At 33.8% G+C, this 24,217-nt stretch overlaps 2 protein-coding genes across 2 annotated transcripts; one reads left to right on the top strand and one right to left on the bottom strand.

The window, feature by feature from the left end:
* Window positions 1-4,706: 4,706 nt before the first annotated feature.
* On the bottom strand, window positions 4,707-7,143 carry LOC114394763 (proteasome subunit beta type-1). The gene is made up of 7 exons (XM_028356434.1): window positions 6,934-7,143; window positions 6,725-6,832; window positions 6,453-6,534; window positions 5,490-5,619; window positions 5,272-5,414; window positions 5,095-5,181; window positions 4,707-5,019 (listed from the first exon to the last, which is right to left on the bottom strand). The coding sequence occupies exons 1-7, from the start codon at window positions 6,978-6,980 to the stop codon at window positions 4,945-4,947; spliced, it is 672 nt and encodes a 223-aa protein (XP_028212235.1). The 5' UTR covers window positions 6,981-7,143; the 3' UTR covers window positions 4,707-4,944.
* Window positions 7,144-22,398: 15,255 nt separating this feature from the next.
* Window positions 22,399-23,946, top strand: LOC114397079. The gene is made up of 3 exons (XM_028359203.1): window positions 22,399-23,230; window positions 23,315-23,397; window positions 23,635-23,946. The coding sequence occupies exons 1-3, from the start codon at window positions 22,399-22,401 to the stop codon at window positions 23,944-23,946; spliced, it is 1,227 nt and encodes a 408-aa protein (XP_028215004.1).
* Window positions 23,947-24,217: the final 271 nt, after the last annotated feature.

Genomic DNA, 24,217 nt, shown 5'->3' with positions numbered 1-24,217 from the left:
ATAAATATTTAAATTAAATTCATACATGCACATGTGACACAACATACAGTTTTCTTTGTCAGTCTGGATTGTAATTTTTCAGGGTGTTACAATTCTAATTTATTTTAATTATTCTACACCATATGATTAGACACTTTAATCCATCACCAACTAATTTCTTCTTTCAAGCTTCTAATTTCTATTTCTAGACCAAAATCCAATTATTTACATCTAGACCATTAATGAGTTGACCATTATTTGACCAAAGAATTTTCTTTGACCTATCCTTATTTTTTCTTTGACCAACGTTTATTCGAGAAAAACATTAGAAAAACCAAAAGAGGTCTGTGAATTTTGAAAAGAAGGGTTTAGGATTTATTTACGCATAGGGAAGATATCTGCACCCCACGTGTCTGTCACAAGAGACGACAACCTTTGATCGAGTGTGTAAAAACATGACTTCAATATTATTTATTTTCCCTTTTTATATATATTTTTTATTTTTCTAGGGTCGGCAAGGGTGTTGCCCTTGCTCCTACGTATCCTCAGGTGTGATGAGGAATTCAGACCTACGTAGTTCTTTAAGTCTAAATGTTTATTTGTTAAATTGATTTTATGTTTTTGAAAGATTTATTTTAATTGTGAACAAAGAGTCGTCTAAGGCGTTGGACCTTGAAACGATGTTCTAAATTTTGAAAAGCGGAGAAAATTGTTAAGGCGTTGGACCTTGAAACGATTTCAAGTGATATTTGATAAAAAGAAGAAGTTATGAGTTGGTTTTATCTTGGTTTTGTTTATTAACTTTCAATCTCTTTTAAAGACAATTTTACAACACTAGTGATCGGTTAAGATTGAACTTTACAAAGAAAAACGAGATTGTCGATGATAGATGGAGAAGATGGATGTGCACATAATAACAAAGGGGGACCCCTAAAGGTACATAGATCACATTCAATTCTCAAAAATAAAACTAATCGATGGTCGCATGAAGAACACAGAACAAGAAAACGACGTAGGGAATGATCGCAGTCGCGATTCGATAGCGCATCGGCTTCGTTTCCTCTTCTTTCTTCTTCTTCTATCTTAGTTCTCTCAATTCCCTCCACTTCTTAACCTTGGAACCCTTTAAAACACCCCTAGGATGCCTATTTATAGGCAAAAGGCCACCTTGGGGCAGTTGTAGCTCGCCGCAGGCGATCTGAAACTTAAGCCTAAGGCAGTGAGCTCGCCCAGGCGAGCTAGTCCCTTAGCCTTGAAGTTATTTGGTGGCCCAGATGAGCCACATGCTAGCCTGGGCGAGCTGGGGCCTAGTAAAAACAAGGAAAAGACCTGTTTTCCCTCCTTTCTTGGTATCTTTTGTCTTCCTAATCGAAACATCAAATGGTTCCTTGCTTTGCATTGTAACTGGCATTCAACACCGTAAGTCGACTAGCAAGGATCAAAAGATCAACGAATGATAGTCCCCAAATGAAATTAGGGTATGACAATTGTCTATCTTTACTTATCTTTTATTGGAAATAAAAGGGAAGAAAAGATAAGGACACTAGTTTCGTTCAAGCGACCTTGCGATCTAAAACGGACGCCAGAGAAAATGAAAGAAATTAAACAGAAAAAGCAAAAGGACATTGAAGTCTTATAACAACAAATAGAGGACCTTGAAGTCTTTAAAAAACGTAAAAAGGGGAGGACATTGAAGTCCTATAGAGCATAAGAGCAGAAGCCATTTGATGTTTTTTTTTGAAAGCGTAGAAACAGAGGATGTTGAGTTTTAAGAAGCACAAAGACAAGGACATTGAGTCCTATGAACGATAAAGACAAGGACATTGAGTCCTATTGAGTCTTATGAAAGACAGAAGACATTGAAGTCTTATAAAGTATAAAAGACAGAAGACATTAAAGTTTTTGAAATGTAAATGACTGAAGACATTGAAGTCTTTGAAATGTAAATGACTAAAGACATTGTAGTCTTTGAAATGTAAATGACAGAGGACATTGTAGTCTTTGAAATGTAAATGATAGAGGACTTTGAGTCCTATGAAATCATAAAGACAGAGGACTTTGAGTCCTATGAAAGAAAAAGGCGAGGACTTTGAGTCCTATGAAAGATAAAGGCGGGGACTTTGAGTCCCATGAAATCATAAAGCAAAGGATGTTGAGTCCTATGAAACAAGCCAATAAGTACTAGTACCAAAGGACTCAACCTTATGAGAAAGCAAGAGGTTGACTCTTTGAGAGGGCCTTTCATCCTAAACTCAAAAGATAGAACATTAGATTTGGGGAAATTGGTATATAAAGAGAAATCTATGCACTTATAGCCTAATATAAACATGATTTTTGGGATGCAGATGCATGCAACCTTCATCTTGAAATGCAGTAAATGTAGGCTTTGTATCTAGTAATGCAAAAGGTTTTGAATCATGAAAATTGTGTAATGCTAATCACATTCTTTCCTATTTTTGTGATTTTGATTTTGATTAGATTTTTTTTTACTTTTTTTTGTTTTTCTGTAGAAAACGCAAATTGACTGTCTCTTTCTAAAATACGTGATAACTCATGAGACCTCATCCTATATTTTTGCAAATCTATTCGGGGACTCCCTCAAAGTGTATGTTTTGTTTGATTTAGTCACTTGACAATTTTGGAGTGACGACAATGGAGCCATTTGACATTTAATCAATCAACTGAAATATTGATCCTAGGATTTTCCACTGTCCTTTCATTTAAAACTTGGACGATTTTGCATAGCAAGAACATATAAGGCTTTGGTACCGATCGCATGCACCATGGAAGGATGGCAATGGATGGTTACACTTTGGTGTATGACCAAGTGAAACTTTCCTGATTTAAGATTATAGAGTGATGCCAAGGGTCTGTCGATCCCACTGAAACTTGATGACATGGGTTGATCCTAAAAGAATTTATATAGCAAAGGTCACCATTGGATTCAAAAGGAATCCTAAGGAGTCTGCTTGAGCAACTAACATCAGATGTACCTATTATCACAATTGTCTTTGGGCATTTTCCACGAGCTCCTGGTCGAATAAGTTTTCTTCTCAAATGTGCAAGTGCGAAACCTCGAGGATTCGTTTGTTGAACGACTAACATCAGATGTACCCTATTTAGTGTTGTAAAAAATGTTCAACTTAGTCCCTTATGTTTTTAAAGATAATCAAAATAATCCTTCTAAAACAATGATTTTTTATTTTTATTTTAGGACACGATTTTAAATCATTTCTTTACTATTTTGAGATATAAAAATTTTCATTAAATTTTCTTATATGAAAATTATGAAATTTAATTAATGTTCGAACAAAAAAGAATCATTAATATAGTAAAAATTGTATGAAAACAAATTTGATATTAGATTTTTAGAAGAAAAAAATTTGTTTGCTTGTTGAATTCACCTTTCACACAATTTTTATCATCTTGTTTATAATATTTTTTTTGTTCAAACATTCGTTAGATTCTATATTTTTAATTTACAAGAATTTAATAGAACAAATATTACATTTTAAATTAGTAAAAAATAATTCAAAATCATTCCCATAATAAAAAATAATTAGTTTTAAAAAGATAATTTTGATTCGCTTTAAAAACTTAAAAAATTAAATTAAACTTTTTAAAAGATAAAGACACCAAATTGATTATAATTGAAAAAGGTTACAAGTATATAATCAGCCTAAAGAAATTCTTGGTCCCTTTTCCTTCATGTCAATTTATATGATTCACTAAATATGAGTCTCAATGAATTACTTTTATTCTAAATTAGTCACTTATTTTAACTTCAACTTAAGGTAAATTTAATTAACTGTACTCTGATCAGAAATAAATTGACATAATTTTTAAATAGGTAGAGATAAAGATTATTTTTCTGTGGTACAATAAAGAGAGTATTTACTCCAGAAGAGAGTTTGACTGTTGGAGAAGGGAGGATGAGCATCTGAAGGCACAATATGATGAATGAACTTTAGAAGGATAATTTTTAAATAGGCAGGGATAAAGATTAGTTTTCTGCCGTACAGTAAAGAGAGTTTTCAGTTCTTTATCTTGGTTGCTAACAGTCACTGCGACAGGAGTTGAAGAGAGGATGGGCATCTGAAGACACGATATGATGAATGAACTCAAGCAGCTATTACTGCATATACTCATTAACCTTTTTCCTTTTGTACAAGATACACATCTCAGAACATCATTGAAAGGAAACTTATAAAAATCATTCAGAACAATACTTCAAACTCTTGGGGAAGGAATCAAACGAATATGTTGCCCCATATCTTCTTTAAGTTATTTGATTCGTCCACATATTTTTACTACTTCGCTTAGTTCAATCTACATTGAATTACCCTTGTTTCAAAAATCTTTATTTATGTTGTTTCAAATGCATTTTTACTTTGATATTCAGAAATTGTTCAACCTCATTGATCCTCACAAGAAAATTCATCCACCAGCAACAAATGCATTCTTACTTTGATATTCAGAAATTGTTCAACCTCATTGATCCTCACAAGAAAATTCCTCCACCAGCAACAAATGCAAAGCTAGCCACCTCGAGGACAATGATTATCGTTGAATTTAGTGGCATATAGCTTATTTTGAGAAAATATTTGGTGGATTTTGGGTGAATGAGATTGAAGTTGAGTTTTAATTGAAATTTCAGTCAAACAAATGCAAGCAGATTTAGCATCTTGAACAAACGACAAAGCAATCAAACATGGTAGAACGGGATAGAAAATGCACACTAACGCTATAAATAGACTCGGACAAAAATCCAATGCAAATTTAAGTGAAAGCACAGTCTAGTTATAATGTGAGCAGACTAGTACTTGTTCAAAGCAATTTCACTGGAAACGCTATTTTTAATTTCACCTCATGTGAAAAACCCACTATGTCATTTAAAATTCTAGAAGCATTTCAAACATTCTCAATCCAAGTCTGGTATCTCCAACAGTAAATTTCTGTAAAGCATTAATCTTTCCTTAGGTCCATGTATTCACGACGAATACCACTGGCATTTAGGACGACGATTTCAACCTTATCTCCCTGTAAAAGCATCCACAGTAAGTTACAAGTTCATCCTACAGTCAATTGGTAATTATGTATTTAGCACAAACTTACAGTGTATATATCTCTCTCAGTTGCAGATGCAAAAACAGTTTTGACCAGATCAACTGCTTCTGCTTCAGACAATGGAGTAACAGCATCCTGAAAGAAATCATAATTTTAATGTAGGTGTCAGTCAATAAACTTGAAGAATCAAATATTTCAAGCAAAACACCCATTTCAGAACCTCACCTGCGCAGGTAACAGGAGTGGGCTAGGAGACTTCAGCTGGTTATCAAGAAATGGCATAATAAGTGTGGATCCAGAACCCTGAGAGCTATATCCAACCCTCTCATAGGAACCAACAGCATCATATGTGAAGACACATCCCTTTCCTATTCATGGTTGAAGTAGCAATTAGCAAATACAAATGAGGCATGAAAAAGCATACAAAGCTAAAAGTAGCACACCTTCATTGTCAAGGCCACCCAAAACATTGAAAGCATAATAAGGAAAGAAGCGTTTGTAATAAAGAGTGTTTGAGAGCAACTGAGCCATCGCAGGGCAGCTCATTTGTTTGTTGTGTTGATGCTGATAAATCTGCATTTAGAGTCAAAAGATGATGTCATGCCAGTTCCACCAAAGGCTTCCACTTTGTCATGGTAAACTTAAAACAAGGGAGAAACTGAAGGTATGTTACAATTTAAGAGTCTAATACAGCAGTTTCCCAGTTTTACAATATAAAAGGGTAGCCCAGAGCTCGAGACTCCCGCCTAGTGGGGTCTGGAGAGGTCGGAATATAAATGAAAAATGTAAAGGTAGAAAACTTAAAGGCAAAGTCAAGACCCATTCTTTATGGTACATATCAATATTTACCCCTTAATGTTGTTACTACTTGGCAGAAAACCATAATTTACCCCTTAAGGTAGAAATAACCACATTTTTTGCAAAATACTGCCTAAAAAGCCAGTAATGGATGATTATTTCTTCGAAATGAGTTAAACCAAGAATCATAAAATCAATCCAGCACGTCATTGAAAACATCAACATATACATTCAACACCTTATTTATGAAAATATTGATTAAATATTATAGATATTTCTGTTTGTTTGGCCAGATAACATCTCAGACCCAAGTTAGATTAGTATTTGCCCTAGAAGTTTACTCTAGGTTTATAGTTCCATAATTCCACATCAGTTATTATAACCACAGGAAGGTTGAAAACAAATTAGATTGGACCCAAACCCAATCAAAGTTCTATGTCCATCTTAAGCACAACAAAAACATCCAATATCAACATAGATAAACTTACAGTTCCACACAGAAAAAATAGTACCAACCAAGACATTAAACATAGAATATAGTTTGTAACATGCTAAGCAACCCCAAAAGAATTCACAATCACTACTGCTGTTTCAAGTTTTTGACTCACCAAATGCCTAGCAGACAAAACCTTCTGCAAAGCTTTGACATCAGCTTGAAAACCAGAAGAAGCCATAACACACTTCTCCGCCCTGTCAGGCCAAACAATAAATAATCCTAAGTTTACATCCTTGAACAACACAAACCAAACAAACAGCGTCCCTTTGTGCAATTTGTGCAATGCTTCGATCATGTAAATCAAATCAACGGCTCCCAATTCCTCAAATTCGAAAAAATTGAAAATTTAGGGCGAGAATCAATAATTTTAGGGGAAAAACATACAGTTGGGAGATTTTGGAGTAATCGCGAGTGAGGATATTGTAACCGGTGGACATCCTCGTATCCGCGGCGATGACGCAGTAATCTGCTCCAGCAATTGCAACACATGATCTACAAAAAATGAAGGGAAAAAAAACAAATAAATTAATGAAAAATTGAAAAATACTCTTTTAGAGAGAGGGGGGCGGGGGGGGGGGGGGGGGTAAACTTACCCTCCGTTGTTATCGTATGGAGACCAATTAGCTTGTTGCTTAGTCATGGTGAATAAATGCGAGTGAGTGAGGAACAGAGAGAAGAGAACGGAGAAGAAAATGAGCTAGGGCGTGAAAAAAGAGCAAGGTTTTATTTATGTTTCGTTCGGCTTCGTCTCTCTCTCTGGTCTTGTTAACTCTACACACACTTCAGATCTGTCTGTCTTCACCAACACGAAATAGTTTTATCTTTTAATTTGTAAAATGCACAGCATAAATATTTATTTTATTTAATCAACTTTTATAAGTAGATAAATTATTTTATAATTAAAATTTGTAATGAATAAATATTTTTAATATGTAAATTATATTTTAAAATTATGATCAATAATTTATATTATAATAATATAAAATTATTTGTAAGTTTAAATCTTAAATTTAACATAAAAATAAAAAATTAAAAATGTTGTTAAAAAATTTACTATTGAATCCTAAAAAACAAAACAGTCTTACTATTGAAGGAAAATTCTTAAATGTTTTTATTTAAAAATAACCTCTTTAAAACATTCTTATTTAAAATACTTATCTTAATTTTTACAAAGAGAATTTTATTCAAAATATATTAAGAATGGTAAAACTCGAAATAAATTATTTTAAGAATTTAAGTGAAAGTAGAATTTTAATTAAAATAATAATGAAATATTTAAAACCACTAATTGAGAGGATGAAGAAAACAATCATATCCTCTAAATTGTGTATTTTAATTTATAATATAAGAATGAAGTTTTACTCTATTATCTAATAGTGTGTGAATTTGTTGTGGTAAACTTACTTATGAAGAGGTCCTATTAAGGTGGTTTCTCATTTTTAGTTTTAAATTTTTAAAAATTAAAATCAGTTTTAGTTTTGAGTTTTGATTTATTTTGTGTTTAATTTCTAAAAAGATATTACAAATTAAAGATAAATAAAATAAATCAATCGTTTTATTTTATATGACAGTGATAGAAGTAGTGAAATAGGAGTGACGGTAGTGATAATGATGACGATAGTAATAATTTTGGTGATAGTGATAATAATAATAATAGTGAAATAATGAAAGTAATAATAATAATGGTGGTAATAATAATAAAATGATGATGGTTGTGTTTTAAAACTGAGATGGACACCTTGTGGAAGGTTGTGCCTCCTGGTTTGAGCTTGCAATTGGATGCAGATGCTAGGGGTGTTGGTTTTGTTTGGTTTCTATTTTGTTTTTAAATCTTTCCTCATACAAGTAGAGACTTATTTGATATTTTAATAATTTATTTAATATTTCCCTAATTGTAGGGGTTAATGTTTTTATCACAGGTCTTAAACATAAATATCACACAAAATTTGAATTATAAATCTTAATTTTTTTAATATCCAATATATATATTAATATATGTTAATCGAATACCTATCTACCTATACTTATATTTATATAGATATATGTAAATAAATATAGATATTTATTAAGTAAATTATATTGAGTCACAATATATGTGAGGCAAGCTAAACTAAAAGACTATTTTTTAGAAAATTTATCAAAGATGACCTTTTATGAATTCACCAATATAAGCCGTAACTATTTTTTGATATATATTTTTTACATTTGATTTCAGTTGATTATTCGTATAACTTTCATATTTTTAGATTTTTGATTTTGTAGCAACGAAAATGATTTTAAATATATTTGTATTTTAAGTGAATATACTTATATATACTACATTTAAATAGATTTATGCATAACATAATTTTAGCTTACGAGAAAAATTTGTTTGTTTCATGTTTTCATATTTTTTTTCTTTTATAAATAAATTAATTTATGGATAAGATAATTTTTCTTTATAAGAAAAATTTATTTTATTTTATTTATCCACAAGTGTTTATAGAAAACTTATCAATAGAAAGAAACAAAAGAAACTGGGACCTGGTGGGAAAGATTTACACAATCATCTAGTAATTCTCCACATATTGTGATCCTAACATAAAAGTAAAAGCAAATTTATAATAAGCGAACTTTCAAAAGGAACATGGTGTCTCCCAGGCCATTGTTCTATCTTTTAAAAAAAATACTTGGGTGAAACAACACCATTAAAACTTCCCTCCAAGATCACCTAAATGTAAAACTGCATACCTTTTGAAATAGGATGGAAATTGAAAAGATATAAAGAAATAACAATCAGGAGTCTCATTTGTTCTAGATTTTACCAACTATGACAACAAAAACTTTCAACATTTCAAGATGAAAACTATATATTATAGATCTTGCTAAACATTAGTACTTGATAAAAGTAAGACAAGGCCATCTTCAAAGAATTGAGTAAAATTGTCCATATGCAAGAACTTTAATATTCTAAACAAATTTTCTAGGACATAATAATTCATTATTTCCCATTTCAGCCAAAAGGGGATTTCCAATCCCAAGGCCTCAACCCTCCAACATAGATGCTAAATTGAAACAATTATCTATAATGTGATTATAGATATTGTATTCTAAATTGAAACAATTATTTATAATATGATCATAGATATTGTGTTGCTAAATTGAAACAACTATCTATAATACGATTAATCTCATTTGTAGAGAAAAGGATTGGTTATTGATAAACCACTAAGTATACAGGCATTTTGCTTCCAAGCTAACTGATATAGCTAAACCCGTATTGAGACTTTGAATGAAGGACTAATTATTTGAATCTCTTATGAAATATGTTTAGCGATTCTACTATCCTAGCCCTCAGTAAAATACACATAAGCAACTAATTTAAAGGATTAAATATCCATCAATTTAGTCCCAATGTTAATATATTTAAGTAGCGCGCGTCAGGAATTAATTTAATTTTTCAATATCGGAAGATTATTTAATATGAGTTTTAATATTTAAGGAATTACTTATGTAATTTATTTACTTTAGAGAATACTTAGGAAATAGAGTAATAAAGAGGGATGGAAATTTGTCATTTGGCTTCCATATTATGTACAAAGCTACATTATCAGTCATAATAGACATCTCGAATTAGTTGCTGAAAGAAAATGCATCTGGTAAAGATTTTTTTTACATGTTTATACCTTTTAATTTTTTACAAAAGTATCCCAAATACGGGAGCAAGTGTATATTCCAGGAATGGGATTCGAATTCACACCTAATTTTTTAAAGGTCTTTTTGCACCTCCCTTGGAAATTCGGTACCGCTAAAATTGATTTTTGAACGAGTTTTCTTAATTTTTTTTTTCGTTTATCAATTCTTTCTTTGTATATTTTGTTTAAATTTTTTAATGATACAAATAAAATAAGAATAATTAGTAATATATTTAAATATTATATTTTAATAATATAAATAATTATTATAATTGTTAAATATTAACATATAATGTAACTAATTGGAAGAATAATTTTTATAATTATTAATATTTTTTAAAAATTAGTTTATCATAACAACCAAATAATATTATGGGAATGAAACATTATTTGAACCAAAATACCTTATACATAAATTCATATAGGTGTCAAAAGTTGCCCTCATGGAATGAAATTTTAAAGTAAAAGTGGTTTTTTTTTTTTTGTTTTTGGGTAATTTTTATATGTGCTTTTAGGCTGATTGAAGTTTTGAAAATTGTATTATCAACTTCAAAGACATAAAAACTATGAGAATGAAATATTATTTGAACCAAAATGTCTTGTACACATAATCATATAAGTGCCAAAAGTTGCCCTTATTGAATGAAATTTGAAGAAAAAGTGGTTTTTTTCTCGTTTTTGGGCACTTTTTATGTCTTTTTAGGCCAATTGGAGTCCTAAAAGTTGTATTATTGACTTCATCAACATCAAAACTATGGAAATGAAGTATTATGTGAACCAAAATACTTGATACACATAACCGTATAAAAGTTGTCCTCATGGAATGAAATTTGGAAGTTAAGTTGATTTTTTTTTCTTGTTTTTTAGCACTTTTTAATAAGTTTTTAGGCCGATTGAAGTCCTAAAAGTTGTATTATCTGCTCTATCGACATGAAAACTATGAGAATGAAACATTATTTGAACCAAAATACTCGATACATATAACCATATAGGTGGCAAAGTTGCACTTATGGGATGAAATTTTTAAGTAAAAGATTTTTTTTCTTCTAGAAATGATTCAAATAGGTGTTGTGAAATTTTGATAATAAATTTTTAATGACGACAAATTAACATATCAACATAAGTAAATCACATAAACACAAAATACTAACAATAATTCTCAATACACTACTTGCTAAAAACAAAAGCAAAATACATAATCAATCACCAAAGTGCGATCTAGTGCTACAAAAGTCTAGGCTTCCTCATATGACACAGATTTTGGCAGGGTAGTTGTTGTTGTCAACTGTCAACAACTTCATCATGTGGTTGATTGAAATTTTGAATGATATTTAAATTAAACGATGATGGAGTAAAACTCACAGGATCCTCATTCAATGAAAAACTATCACCTTCGTTATGCAGATACAATGTTGCATATATGCAACAACTGACTTTGGTGTTCCTAGATTTGAACCAAACAAAGTATTGTAGAATTTTGTCAGTGTGGATGCAACGATTGTGGATCACTTTCAATGCCTGTATATGGTGGTTGTTCGGACGGAGACAATACAAATGGTTGACGAGGTGGCTCCATGTCATAATTGGGCATGGTGTCTGGAATAGATGTACTTTGTTGTGGAGGTGCATTGCGTGTTCATGCACGCTGTTGTTGATGATGATGTGCTTCAAGGTTTTTGTTAGACTATTGTCAAGCGTACCAATGTTGTCGTAGGTTACAAATTTATAAAAAGAGATTGTCTCCACAGGGACTTGGGTTACTCAATTCCTCTGGATAAAAGTAAACAGTTTAATAGTTATGTACAAATTCAATTGAAATATCTTGGGTTTGTCTAACTAACGAAAGATAACTAAAGCAACGGAATAACAAAAATAACAGAATTTATTGAATCGAAAATAAGCAAACTTATAGAAACAATAACAATGAATTTAATTAATTCAAGAAAAACGTAGGATTGGATTTCATCGTTACCCTTAGTATCCTAATAAGATTAACATATATGAATCATTTTCTAACATTATTGATGCATACATTAAATTACCCTGAATTGATCCCTCGCACTCGATAATCCTAAGAATATTTACTAAATATCTATCCCTCGTATATGAAATAAATATCCCAACATTACAATCATAATCTCGTGCTATTTACAATCAAAATGTTATGCTCTACAGTCAAAACTCTACAGCGCCCGGGCTCCACTTTCTCACTCCTTCTTCCTTACTACGAGCTTCCTCTATTTCTGCTTCTGGTTCTATACCTCCTTGCCTTCCTTTGCATGACCTTTTTTTAGAAAAAGAGAAGAAGCTGCTAGACCAACTCGTCCAGACGAGCTACACTCGCCTAGGCGAGTTGGTTGCTTCATGCTAAAGGTAATCACTTGCCCAAATGAGTTGTAGTTAGCCTAGGCGAGTTGGTTGCTTAGGCCTGAAGAAACTTGATTAACCCAGGCAAGATAGTTGCTAGCCTGGGTGAACGGTTGTCTAAAATATTAGAAAATGACCATTTTGTCCTTTCTTTTGACTTTGTTTCTGGATCCAACAAACAACTATCAAAACCTATAGAATCATGGATGAATCTTCCATATTTAAACAAAAACATTAGTAAATGTACAATATATATAAAACAACTAGATTTAAATGAAGTTTATAAGAAAACTATTACAATAAAAAAATAAGTGCTAACATTTTAATCCCAAAAATACCTGAAATATGGCACTTATCAGTCTTCTTTCAACATGTTGTTTGGACCATTGTTGTTAGATTGTGGAATTATTTTCCTTGGTTGTACCAAATTAATATGGTACCATTGAAGGTATTCAAGGGTGTGATGTAGAAGTCTCTTCATAGGTTGCCCTACCAAGACTCTTTTATCTTTCATTCTAAAGCTTTATCCATTTAGCATGTTTTTCTTCCCAGTTCTTGTTAGTATGTCCCTGCATGTCCACTTTGTGTAATTTAATTAATTTTTTTGGTTGTTTCAATAGATCTTGGCGTAAATCAAATTGGAGCTTTACCCTGTTTGTCTGTTGTCAAGCAACCACTGCATGATGAACCAATGCATTGCATGTAATCCATATGTGTGAATCATTGAATGCTTGTGGTGGCATTCTTTTGACACAAAGAAGATACAACATCCAAAGAAAATGTAATATTAAATAATATTATTACAATGTATGAAACTTCATTAAGTTGTGTAATATTAATTTATAGCTAATTCACATAAATTATACATGATCATGCCTCATGTTATCAATTCTTGTTCTAAAACCAATAACATCAGCATGAGGAGTTCTAGAAAAATGTAACCCATCCCTGTTCCACCTAAGTACTAGTGGATACATTGGTTGTCTGTTGCATCGTGGTGCAATGAATGGAATACAATACCATCCCTAGGATTGTAACAATGATGTATACTCACCTATGCATTCAGTATCCACTTTTGTTGCCTGACACATTTCTCTATAGAGTGTAGCTAAACAAGTGGAGCCTGAACTATAGATTAGTGGCAAAGGTACCATACTGTATGCTTTGCATTGAACTTCTAATTGTTGTTATGTTGGTTGTAGTGGCAAAGGTAGCATATTGTCATGCAACCATTTTAGTTTGATTATCAACCCTACTATTGCATCACATCTTGGTGGAACAACACCTAGATAAGTATGATACATGTCTTTCCAATCACAATAAGTTGGTCTAGTCAGTGGTTTTCCATCCACATGCAGCCCTAGTTGAAGTACTACGTCTTCTAACGTTATTGTACATTCTCCTACTAGAAGATGGAAAATATGTGTTTAGTTCTTCATCTTTCAACGAGCCCAATTACAAAATGGTGATCAATCTTGAAGTGTCTGAGCTTTGCTACTTGAGCAAAGCCAACTTCCTCTAGTGGTGGTTGTATTAGGGGATTCAGTGTAGGCATTGAATGACAATATAAAACAATGACATTTTATGCATTATCCTATTGATGAAAGCAATAAACCATAATTGTTAGCAACAATATTATGTTTTGAAATTATATAAATATACATAATGAAAAAAAAACATTTTTTAACATATCATGTTATGTATATGCACAAATCTATGTTTATGTTATTTCTATAACAACGTTGAAGACTCCATTTTTTTTGTAACACAACAAACACAAATCAATTGAAAAGGATAATTGTTTTAGTCGATGAAGAAATTGTATGTGTATGTTGTTGCCTCTTAGTATGCATATTTATACTTGTGCTGCAACCAACGCTATGTCAATGTTGACCATTAAAAAATGAAAAGTGAAAACTATATTTGAATGTGATCTTAATCACGTGTTAATAGTTCTCTGCATGAAGATAAATGTGATCCAACCTGTCTAATATGTTGGTGCAATTCAAGCCATTGAAACAAAGAAGAAAACATATATCAAAATAACTGACCTCCCTAGTATTATCAATAGAGTGCAATCTCAGTGGAAAATTAGCAAATGTTTTTAAATTTAGCTTTAGCAAATCATTAACTTTCACATAACCACCACTACACATATTCAAATTCAATTCAGATGCCACATGTCATAAAATTTGTGTCTTGCAAATATTAAACAAAGATAAAATGAGTGAATTTGCTTCATACAAGAATCAAGAACAAAACAACTTAATCAAGACATATCTCAAAGTTCATTCATTTTTTGTTGTTCAAATATGAAGGCAAACAATATTTCATACAATGCAAGATTTGCTTTGCCAAACTTCTTTCCACACATAATAACAATACCCATTGTGTTAAAAAAAAACCAGCCAAATGAAACCTACATTAAGCTATGAAAAAAGAAAGTAAAAGAGGAAATGTATATGAAAAATAAAAGTTAGGCTTAAATACATTTTTAGTCCTTGCATCTTAAACGCTTTTTTGCTTTTTGTTCTTGCAAAATTATTTTTTTGGTTTTTAGTTCATATCAATTATGTTTGTTTTGTTTTTCATCTTTACAACATTTTAGATAACATTTTTCACTATTCAAAGCGTTAGTTAAAGTACTTTAAGAATTAAAAAAATAAACATAATTTGTAAGGACTAAAAACAAAAAAAATTTTACAAGGATGAAAGAGAAACAAGCACTAAATTTTAAGGACTAAAAAGATATTTAAACCTAAAAGTTATTAGAGGGTGAAGCAATGCTTACAATGTGAATGTATATCATGCAAGTTTTGATGATATGCCAAAAGTTTACTTGATGAGCACGAATTGAATCAAGTCAAAGAACAAGATCAAGAAAATCTAAGATAAGGACTTAGTAAATTTGTTAAAAGAATCTCAATTTGATTGCTATAGTTTGGCCTCAAAATCTTTACTGTCAAAATTCTTTTATTAAAGTTAAATCAGTTCAGCAATCTCTTTTTGAACTGGTAATCGATTACCAGGTGTCGCAACCTACCTCACGACGAGACGACAAAAGAAAATAAAAGAGGCATCTTCTAAAAAAGAAAACGAGTGGGAGTTTCCGCCAATGTTTATTTAAGGAAAACGCTAGAAAAAGCAAAAAGAGGTATGCAAATCTTGAAAATAAGGGTTAGGGAGTTGTTTTGACACAGGGAAGGTATTAGCACCCCACGCACCTGTCACAAGGGACGACAACCTTTAATCAAGTGTGCACAATGTGACTTCAAAATTATTTATTTTCCTAAGAGCGGTGATTTTCTTTTATTACATTATTTTATTATTTTTTATTTTTTTTCGAGTCGACAAGGGTGTTGCCCTTGCTTCTACGTATCCCCAAGTGCGATGAGGAAATCAGACCTACGTAGTTCTTTAAGTCTGAATGTTTGTGTATTCAATTGATTTTATGTTTTTTGAAAGATTTATTTTAATTGCGAACAAAGAGTCATTAAGGAGTTGGACCTTGAAATGACGTTTTAAATTTTGAAAAGCAGAGAGAATTGTTAAGACATTGGACCTTGAAATGATCTCAAGTGATATTTGATAAAAAGAAGTTTGGGTTTGTGAATTGATTTCCCTTTCATTTATTAGTATTCATTAATTTCTAGTCTCACAAAAGAAAAGAAAACGATTGCACGACAGTGGTGATCAGCTAGAGTTAAGCCTTACAAATAAAAATGAAATTACCAACAAAGAAGGGGAGGAGATGAATACATACATAATGTCAGAGAGGACCCATAAGGGTACATGGATTATAATCAACTCTTAAGAAAAGAAAAGAAGAAAAACTAATCGATTGTTGCACAAGGTACAAGGCTAGCAAGAGAAACAGTGTAGAGAATGATCCATGATTGTGATTCAGTAGTGCCTCGACTTCACTTTTTTCCTTTTTTTTCTTCTTCCTTTGTTTTTTCTTCCTCCACCAATTTTATGAACCCCTAAACCCCTCCCCAAGCATGGCTATTTATAGGAAAAGGCCATTTGGGGCAGGGGAAGCTCGCCTAGGCAAGTTGGAGCTCACCCAGGCGAGCCAGTTACTTATGGCTGAAGGAATTAGCTCACCAGGCGAGTTGGTTGCTTAGGTTTGAAGGCATTTCATGGCTCAGGCGAGCCAGATGCTAGCCTGGGCGAGCTTGGGTCCAGAAAAATCCACAAAATGACCCTTTTGCCCCCTTTTCCTTGTATCCTTTTGTTTTCTTGATCAAAATCCGGAGTGATCCCAGGCTTCGCACTGTGACCGGTGCCAAACACCATAATTTGACTGACAATGATTAAAACCTCACAGGTGAATGATAAAAAATCATACCCGGATGAAATTAGGGTCTGAAAGTTGCCCCTTTTTACTTATCTTTTATTAAAAATATAAAGATAAGCAAAGATAATGACACTAATTTCATTCAAGCGACCCGACTATTTAACCAGATGCCAGAGGAATCACAGAAAAGAATCCGAAAAGGCAAAAAAACGTTGTGGTACTGTAACATCAAATAGAGGACCTTGAAGCCCTACAAAACATAAAACGGAGGACATGAGAGTCATATAGCATAAGAGCAGAAGGCATTTGAAGTTTTTGAAAGCCTAGAAACAAAGGACGTCGAGTCCTATGAAAGCGAAAAAATGTTGAAGTCTTTGAAAAAAACGTAAGACAAAAGACATTGAAGTCTTTGAAAGTGTAAAAGAGAAGACATTTAAGTCTTGGAAAGCGTATAAGAGAAGATATTGAAGTCTTGTAAATGTAAAAGACAGAAGACCTTGAAGTCTTTGAAAATGTAAAAGACTAAAGACATCAAAGTCTTTGAAAATGTAAAAGAGAAGACATTGAAGTCTTGGAAAGCGTAAAAGATAGAAAACGTTGAAGTCCTGCAAATGTAAAAGATAGAAGACCTTGAAGTCTTAGAAAATGTAAAAGACTGAAGACATTGAAGTCTTTTAAAATGTAAATGACTGAAGACCTTGAAGTCTTTGAAAATGTAAAAGACTGAAGACCTTGAAGTCTTGTAAATGTAAAAGACAGAAGACCTTGAAGTCTTTGAAAAATATAAAAGGCAGAAGACATTGAAGTCTTCAAAATGTAAAAGAATGAAGACATTGAAGTCTTTGAAAATGTAAAAGACTGAAGACGTTGAAGTCTTTGAAAATGTAAGAGACGAAAGATCTTGAAGTCTTCAAAAATGTAAAAGACATAAGACATTGACGTCTTTGAAAATGTAAAAGATTGAAGACATTGAAGTCTTTGAAAATGTAAAAGACTGAAGACCTTGAAGTTTTTAAAAATGTAAAAGACAGAAGACATTGAAGTCTTGTAAATGTAAAAGACTGAAGACATTGAAGTCTTTGAAAATGTAAAAGACTGAAAACATTGAAGTCTTTAAAAATGTAAAAGACTGAAGACATTGAAGTCTTGTAAAATGTAAAAGACAGAAGACCTTGAAGTCTTCGAAAATGTAAAAGACAGAAGACATTGAAGTATTTGAAAATGTAAACAACTGAAGACATTGAAGTCCTTGAAAATTTTGACAAAATACAAACATGCTTGGTTAAGAAATCAAACCCCCAAACCAATTAGAAAAATACACTTTTTTAAAAAAAAAGCAACAATGAGAAATGAAAACATAAAGATAGAATTTCTCATAACCAAGAATGAGATTAAGACATTTTGCATTTTTTTCTAAAGAACATAAGAACAAACACTGGATTCAAACAAATAGAGGAAAACCACTCACAGGTGTATAAAATTTCACATAGGCAAGTCTTTCATCTCAATTCCAAATCATATAGATATGTCATAAATTGATTTTTCAAGTCATATCCCATCAAATCAAGGATAATGCACATAATCATCATGGATCAATAGGTCTTTTTGAGGTTGGACCTGTTGGAAATTTTGGCTTTGGTTGCTTTGGTTTTTTTTTTTTGGTGTGTGAATAGGAGAGCAGACATAAAGATTTGGCTAGTAACTTAAATGAGCGATCACTTCATATCCTTTCATGTCTTGACCAAGTTATCATTATTTTTCTTCCTTTTCACTTTTTACAACAACTCTGTACATGGTTCAAATGTTTGTTTATTCCAAAGAACTTGCTTTTCCTTTCTCTTTCCTTTCTTCTTTTCACTCTTTTCCATTTTTGATTTTGATTTTGATTTTTTTATTTGATTTGATTTTTGAAAAATACCTAACTTCCTTCAAAACCCACAACTAGCCACAAAAATGATAGAAATCTCCCCTAAAAACACTCTCGCTCTCCTATCCTAAGGTAAGGTTGGAAACTTTCATCCTAGGTTTAGTATTCCGATAAAAATCAAGTGTCTGGCTCAAAGGGCTTACAAATGGCAAAAATAATGTACATTGGGACAACTGTTTGGCCAATGGCTTAAAATGTAAAGAAAGAAAGAATGCCCAGATCACTTCCATGAATCATATGTTATGACGATTAGAAATTCATGCAAAACCAATCGTAGAACATATCCATGCAGAAACTCAATATAAAATTTGTGGTCACACACAGTCACTAAAGCTTATGGTATGTTTCCATATTCAGATCAAATCAGTGTTCAACAATTGTTCTTTTATCAAGTCCATGCAAAAACATCTGAGTCCATTGGGTATTCGAGAAAGTCCTTCATTGTTTTCATCCTTAAGATACACATTTTTTTAAAACCCTTTTTCTTTTGTTGCGTTTTGATCTACAAAATTTTTCAAAGAGTATTGGTGGTTGTTTCTTTCAAAAGCACTTTAGTTTAAGAAAAAGGTTTGAATCTCGGACAAAGTTATACTCCAAGACTACACCATCAAACATTAAAGCGCGTGCGTAAATAAATAAAAAATAAACCATGCGTAATTTTTTTTTCAAAAAAAAACAATCATCACAACAAATAACATAACTAAGTACTAAAAGCAATAAACAAAATAAAGACAAGTTCATAAATTTAGAAGATCATGGTCGGGGAGCTCAGCCTCCTCCAATGAAGAAATCAAGCAAATCTGCCGTGTCTCCATCATCCTCAGCTCCACCTGGGTCCCCTTAGGTAGCTCCTTGAGCATCTGTAGGACCTGCCTCCTCCTGAAAATTAGGCCTGTCCTCAGGCATGCGATAGTGGCTCTAAACTGCTTAGGAGTAGGCCACGGGTAAGGGTTAGGGTCCTGGCAATGCTGGTGCAGTGTATACTAATAGAAGCTGTCATTCAACTGCATCTGGACCCTATGGTTTGCTGCCTGTTGATTAGCCAAATGCTGCATATGTGTATTCATTTGGAGCTCCATCCTCTGCATGTGAGATGAGATGGACTCTAAGGATGGTGGCTGATGTGGAGGCGATGGTGGTGCATCTGCGATCGGTTGCTGCTGTTAGTCTTGCTCTGGTTGCTATACCTGCCTTGGCATGCAATATTTCTCAATGGATGACCTGTTAATGGGAGGATGGATAAGCTTTGTCAGTGCACTGGTACTCCGTAGAATTGGTAGAGACTTGTAATCAATGTCGGAAATCCCAGTGCCTTGTTGGACTTCTGTGGGTCCACTAGGTGTCTTGGATGTGCAATACCTACAAACTAGTGGATGGCATCTGAGATAAGCTGAGCCACATAAACATTGATCTGGGTCATGATGCTGTAGACCAGCTGACATTTGGGTAGCATGAGATCAGAGTTGTGGTCACTTGGAAGGATGTTGCTAAGTAGAAAAGTGTGTGCGATATATATATATATATATATATATATATATATATATATATATATATATATATATATATATATATATACACACACACACATATATGTGTGTGTGTGTGCGAAATGTGATTTGTTGTTGATGTCGTTATTAAGGATTTTAATTGATATGTGATGATAATGATAATTATGATGATATTGATTTGAGATGACGTTGTTAATAAAGACCATGTCAACATGAATTGTTATTATTAATGAATATGTGAATATCAAAATGAGGTTGTTGTTGTTGTTGATAACGTCATTGAGATGAGATGATATTTATGTTGTAAATGACATGGAAATGGAATGTTGATTGATGTTGGAAATGCATTGGCATGTGCATGTTGTGTATGTTCGTGGGGGGCACTGTGCACTGACCTTCCAGGGTCTTTGGCACTACCTTTTGGCCACGTTCATACGTTGGATGTTGTGTATGATCGTGGGGGGCACTGTGCACTGACCTTCCAGGGTCTTTGGCACTAGCTTTTGGCCATGATCATACGTCGTACGAAGTGTATGTCATGGGGGGTAGAGTGCATTGACCTTGTCGGATGGCCCAGACGTGGGTAACTAGCGTAGTTAGAGAATCTAAGCATTTCTGAGGGGATGCTTAGGCGCTTTAATTAGTCCATGGTCTTTGTCACTTACTTTTGGCCATGATCATAGCTCATACGACACAGGAAATAGAGTAACTGTGGGCAAGTGTACCTTGTACTAGGGGGCTTGTCACTTGGTAGGGAACACCTTTGGGCTCCCAGGCTGACCACCTATGGGAGGGGGGCTGTTACGTGCACAACCGGGTGGTCTCGACAAACTCAGCACAGTTCCCTAAGTGAGAGTGTCGTGTGGACACGCTTAGGCTATTTCCTGAGATTTGGTTGTTGTTGATATGTACCACATTGCATCTGAGTGTTGAGTCAGGTGCATGCATCATTATGTGCCGTCTTGATTGGGTCCATGGATGGATGATGAGTAATTGTTGGATGTGGATGATGAATATTTGTTCGATATGAGTGTTGAATAATGATTGTTGTGTATGCTCATCATGTTTGCCTATGTTCCTTGCTAATTGTGGTTATTTGGAATTGGTATTGGTTCTTTTTATAATAAACTCACCCTTGCAATTTTGTATCGTGTGGTTGATACCTGTGATGATCATGAACCTTGTTCGTGGGAGCAGAATGACAGTGGCAGGGTGCAGGGAGTAAGATTATGGTGAGGAGCCGCCGAGCCGACGTGATGACGTTGGCGTTATTTTGGGAGAGAGTTGTGTTTTGTAATCAACTCCTCCGTAGTTGGTTTTTAAGTTTTATTTTGTTGAGTTAAAGATGTAAAACTGAGATTTTAATTATATCTATGAATAGATTTAATTTTCGTTATGTGTATGATGTGTACCGAATTATTGTTTATATGTAATTATGGATATTCACTTTAGTAATGGCGTGTTGTTGGATGAATTTATGTTGTGACAAAATCACTTCTATTTTCATAATAAAAAATTAAGGAAGTTCTTTTTATAAAAAAAATAAATTGAAATCATCGAATATTAGAGTATGGATACCGTAGCGACGAGGCGGGTCGTTACATTTAGTGGTATCAGAGCAGGTCGAACCTTTCGGCTAGTGAGTTGTGAGTCTGCTCTGTTTTTCTGTGCATTCTCTGGTTGTTTTGTTGAATGCTTGGTGTTGGTTGTTTGCTGATGTTTGATGTTCGTTGTTTGCTATTATCACTTACTCACTAGTTGTGTTTTAATGAGTTATAGAGATTTGATTGTTGTAGTCATATTGAATTTGTTTTTCTGATGTATGCTATACCATGAATTTCAATGTCTGGTCACGGATTATCAGACTGGCCACCTGTATAATTTATGAAGGGCAATGGAATGATATGGCAAGCAATTAGAAAACTCAAATGATGGAAAATGGGTTTTAATGTCTTGAGTCATCAACTCTCAAGAGTAACTGAGTAGGAATTTGTGATGGTTGTGATTGTTCTGTGGTTCTTTGTTTGTGTGTATTGCTTCCACGTCTAACTCCCTGGTGTGTATAGGGAGTGATGGCTGGACGGAATGATCGTGCGATAGCGGATGCCCTTCAAGCCTTAGCTCAGGCTATAGGGAATCCGAATAGAGGAGAAGCTGGTGGAGTTGTTGAGTACCAGGGGTTGGATCGCTTCCAACGAAACAACCCTCCTTCTTTTAAATGAGGATACAACCCTGATGGTTCTCAAAACTGGATAAGGGAAATTGAGAAAATTTTCCGAGTTATGGCATGTTCGGAGAGGCAAAAGGTTGCTTTTGGTACATATACTCTAGTGGAAGAGGCTGAGTATTGGTGGGAGAATACTTGCCAATGCCTAGAGGCTGAAGGTCAAGATGTGACCTGGGATGTCTTCAAGAGAGTGTTTTTGGAGAAATACTTTCCCGAGGATGTTAGGAACAAGAAGAAGATGGAGTTCTTGGAGCTTAAGCAAGGAAGTATGACTGTGGTTGAATATGTAGCCAAGTTTGAGGAGCTGGTGAGATACTTTCTCCATTATCAAGGGAGAGATGGTGAAAGTTCCAAGTGTGTAAAGTTTCTGAATGGCTTACGACCTAAAGTGAAGCAAGCTGTGAATTACCAAGGTGTTCGTCAGTTCCCACTTTTGGTTAATATGTGTCGGATTTGGGATGAAGACTCCCGAGACATGGCGGCCTATTATAGGAGTACAGGTCCAATGAGGAACAAAAAGAATGGGTCTCAACATCGAGGAAAACCATATTCGACTCCTCCTAAGCAATATGGTAACCGCCATGACAATCAGAGGATTGTTGCTAGGGGATTTGCAGGAGGTAGTGGTAGTAAAGCCAATACTTTCTCCATTCATATCATTTGTTACAGATGTGGTAAGCCAGGGCACATCTCCTCAAATTGTCCTGATATAGGCATAACATGTTTTAATTGTGGACAAAAGGGACACACTCAAAGAGATTGTTCACAACTCAAGCAAGAGCAAAATGGTGGAGGCCCGAATGGTCAAAATGGACATCCAAAGGCCACAGGAAGAGTATTTACCCTTAATGGTGTTGAAGCTTCAAAATCCAAAGATCTAATCCAAGGTAGATGTTTCATAAATGGGATTCCGTTGCTTGTGTTGTTTGATTCTGGTGCCGCCCATTCCTTTATATCCTGTTTGTGTGTAGGAAAACTTAAGCTTTATGTGTCTTCTTTAAATAAGGATCTAGTGGTAAAGACCTCTACTAGTGGTTCTGTGTTAACTTCTGATGTGTGTTTGAATTGTCCTGTGGAGATTTCTGGTAGAACATTCTTGATTGATTTGATTTGTTTGCCTTTGAGTCAGATTGATGTTATTCTTGGTATGGACTGGTTATCTTCCTACCATGTCTTGTTGAACTGTTTTGATAAAAGTGTGGTGTTTGATGATTCTGGAGTGAGTAAGGATATGATGTTTATCTCTGCCAACCAAGTTGTGACATCTTTAAAGGAAGATGCTCAAGTGTAGATGATCTTGTCTAGCCTAGAAATAGAGACAAAGGTCTCTATGTGTGACCTCCTTGTTGTCAGAGAGTTTCCTGAGGATATATCCGGTCTGCCACCTGAGAGAGAGATAGAGTTTTCCATAGACTTAGTACCTGGTGCTGGACCCATATCCATAGCTCCTTATATGATGTCTCCTATAGAGTTAACTGAGCTTAAGAAACAGTTAGAGGAGTTGTTGGATAAGCAGTTTATTAGGCCTAGTGTATCTCCGTGGGGAGCCCCAGTGTTGTTAGTGAAGAAGAAAGATGGAACCATGAGGTTGTGTGTGGATTAACGCCAGTTGAATAAGGTAACGATTAATAATAAGTACCCTTTGCCTAGAATAGATGACCTTATGGACCAGCTGGTAGGAGCTTGTGTGTTTAGTAAGATAGACCTTAGGTCGGGTTATCATCAGATTCGAGTGAAGTTTGAGGATATACCAAAGACTGCTTTTAGGACCCGTTATGGTCACTATGAGTATCTGGTCATGCCCTTTGGTGTGACTAATGCTCCAGGAGTATTTATGGACTAAATGAATAGAGTTTTTCACCCTTACCTTAATA

The sequence above is a fragment of the Glycine soja genome, chromosome 18, assembly GCF_004193775.1.
Source record: "Glycine soja cultivar W05 chromosome 18, ASM419377v2, whole genome shotgun sequence".
Classification (NCBI taxonomy): Eukaryota; Viridiplantae; Streptophyta; class Magnoliopsida; order Fabales; family Fabaceae; genus Glycine; species Glycine soja.
This window is presented reverse-complemented; position numbering and strand designations above follow the sequence as displayed.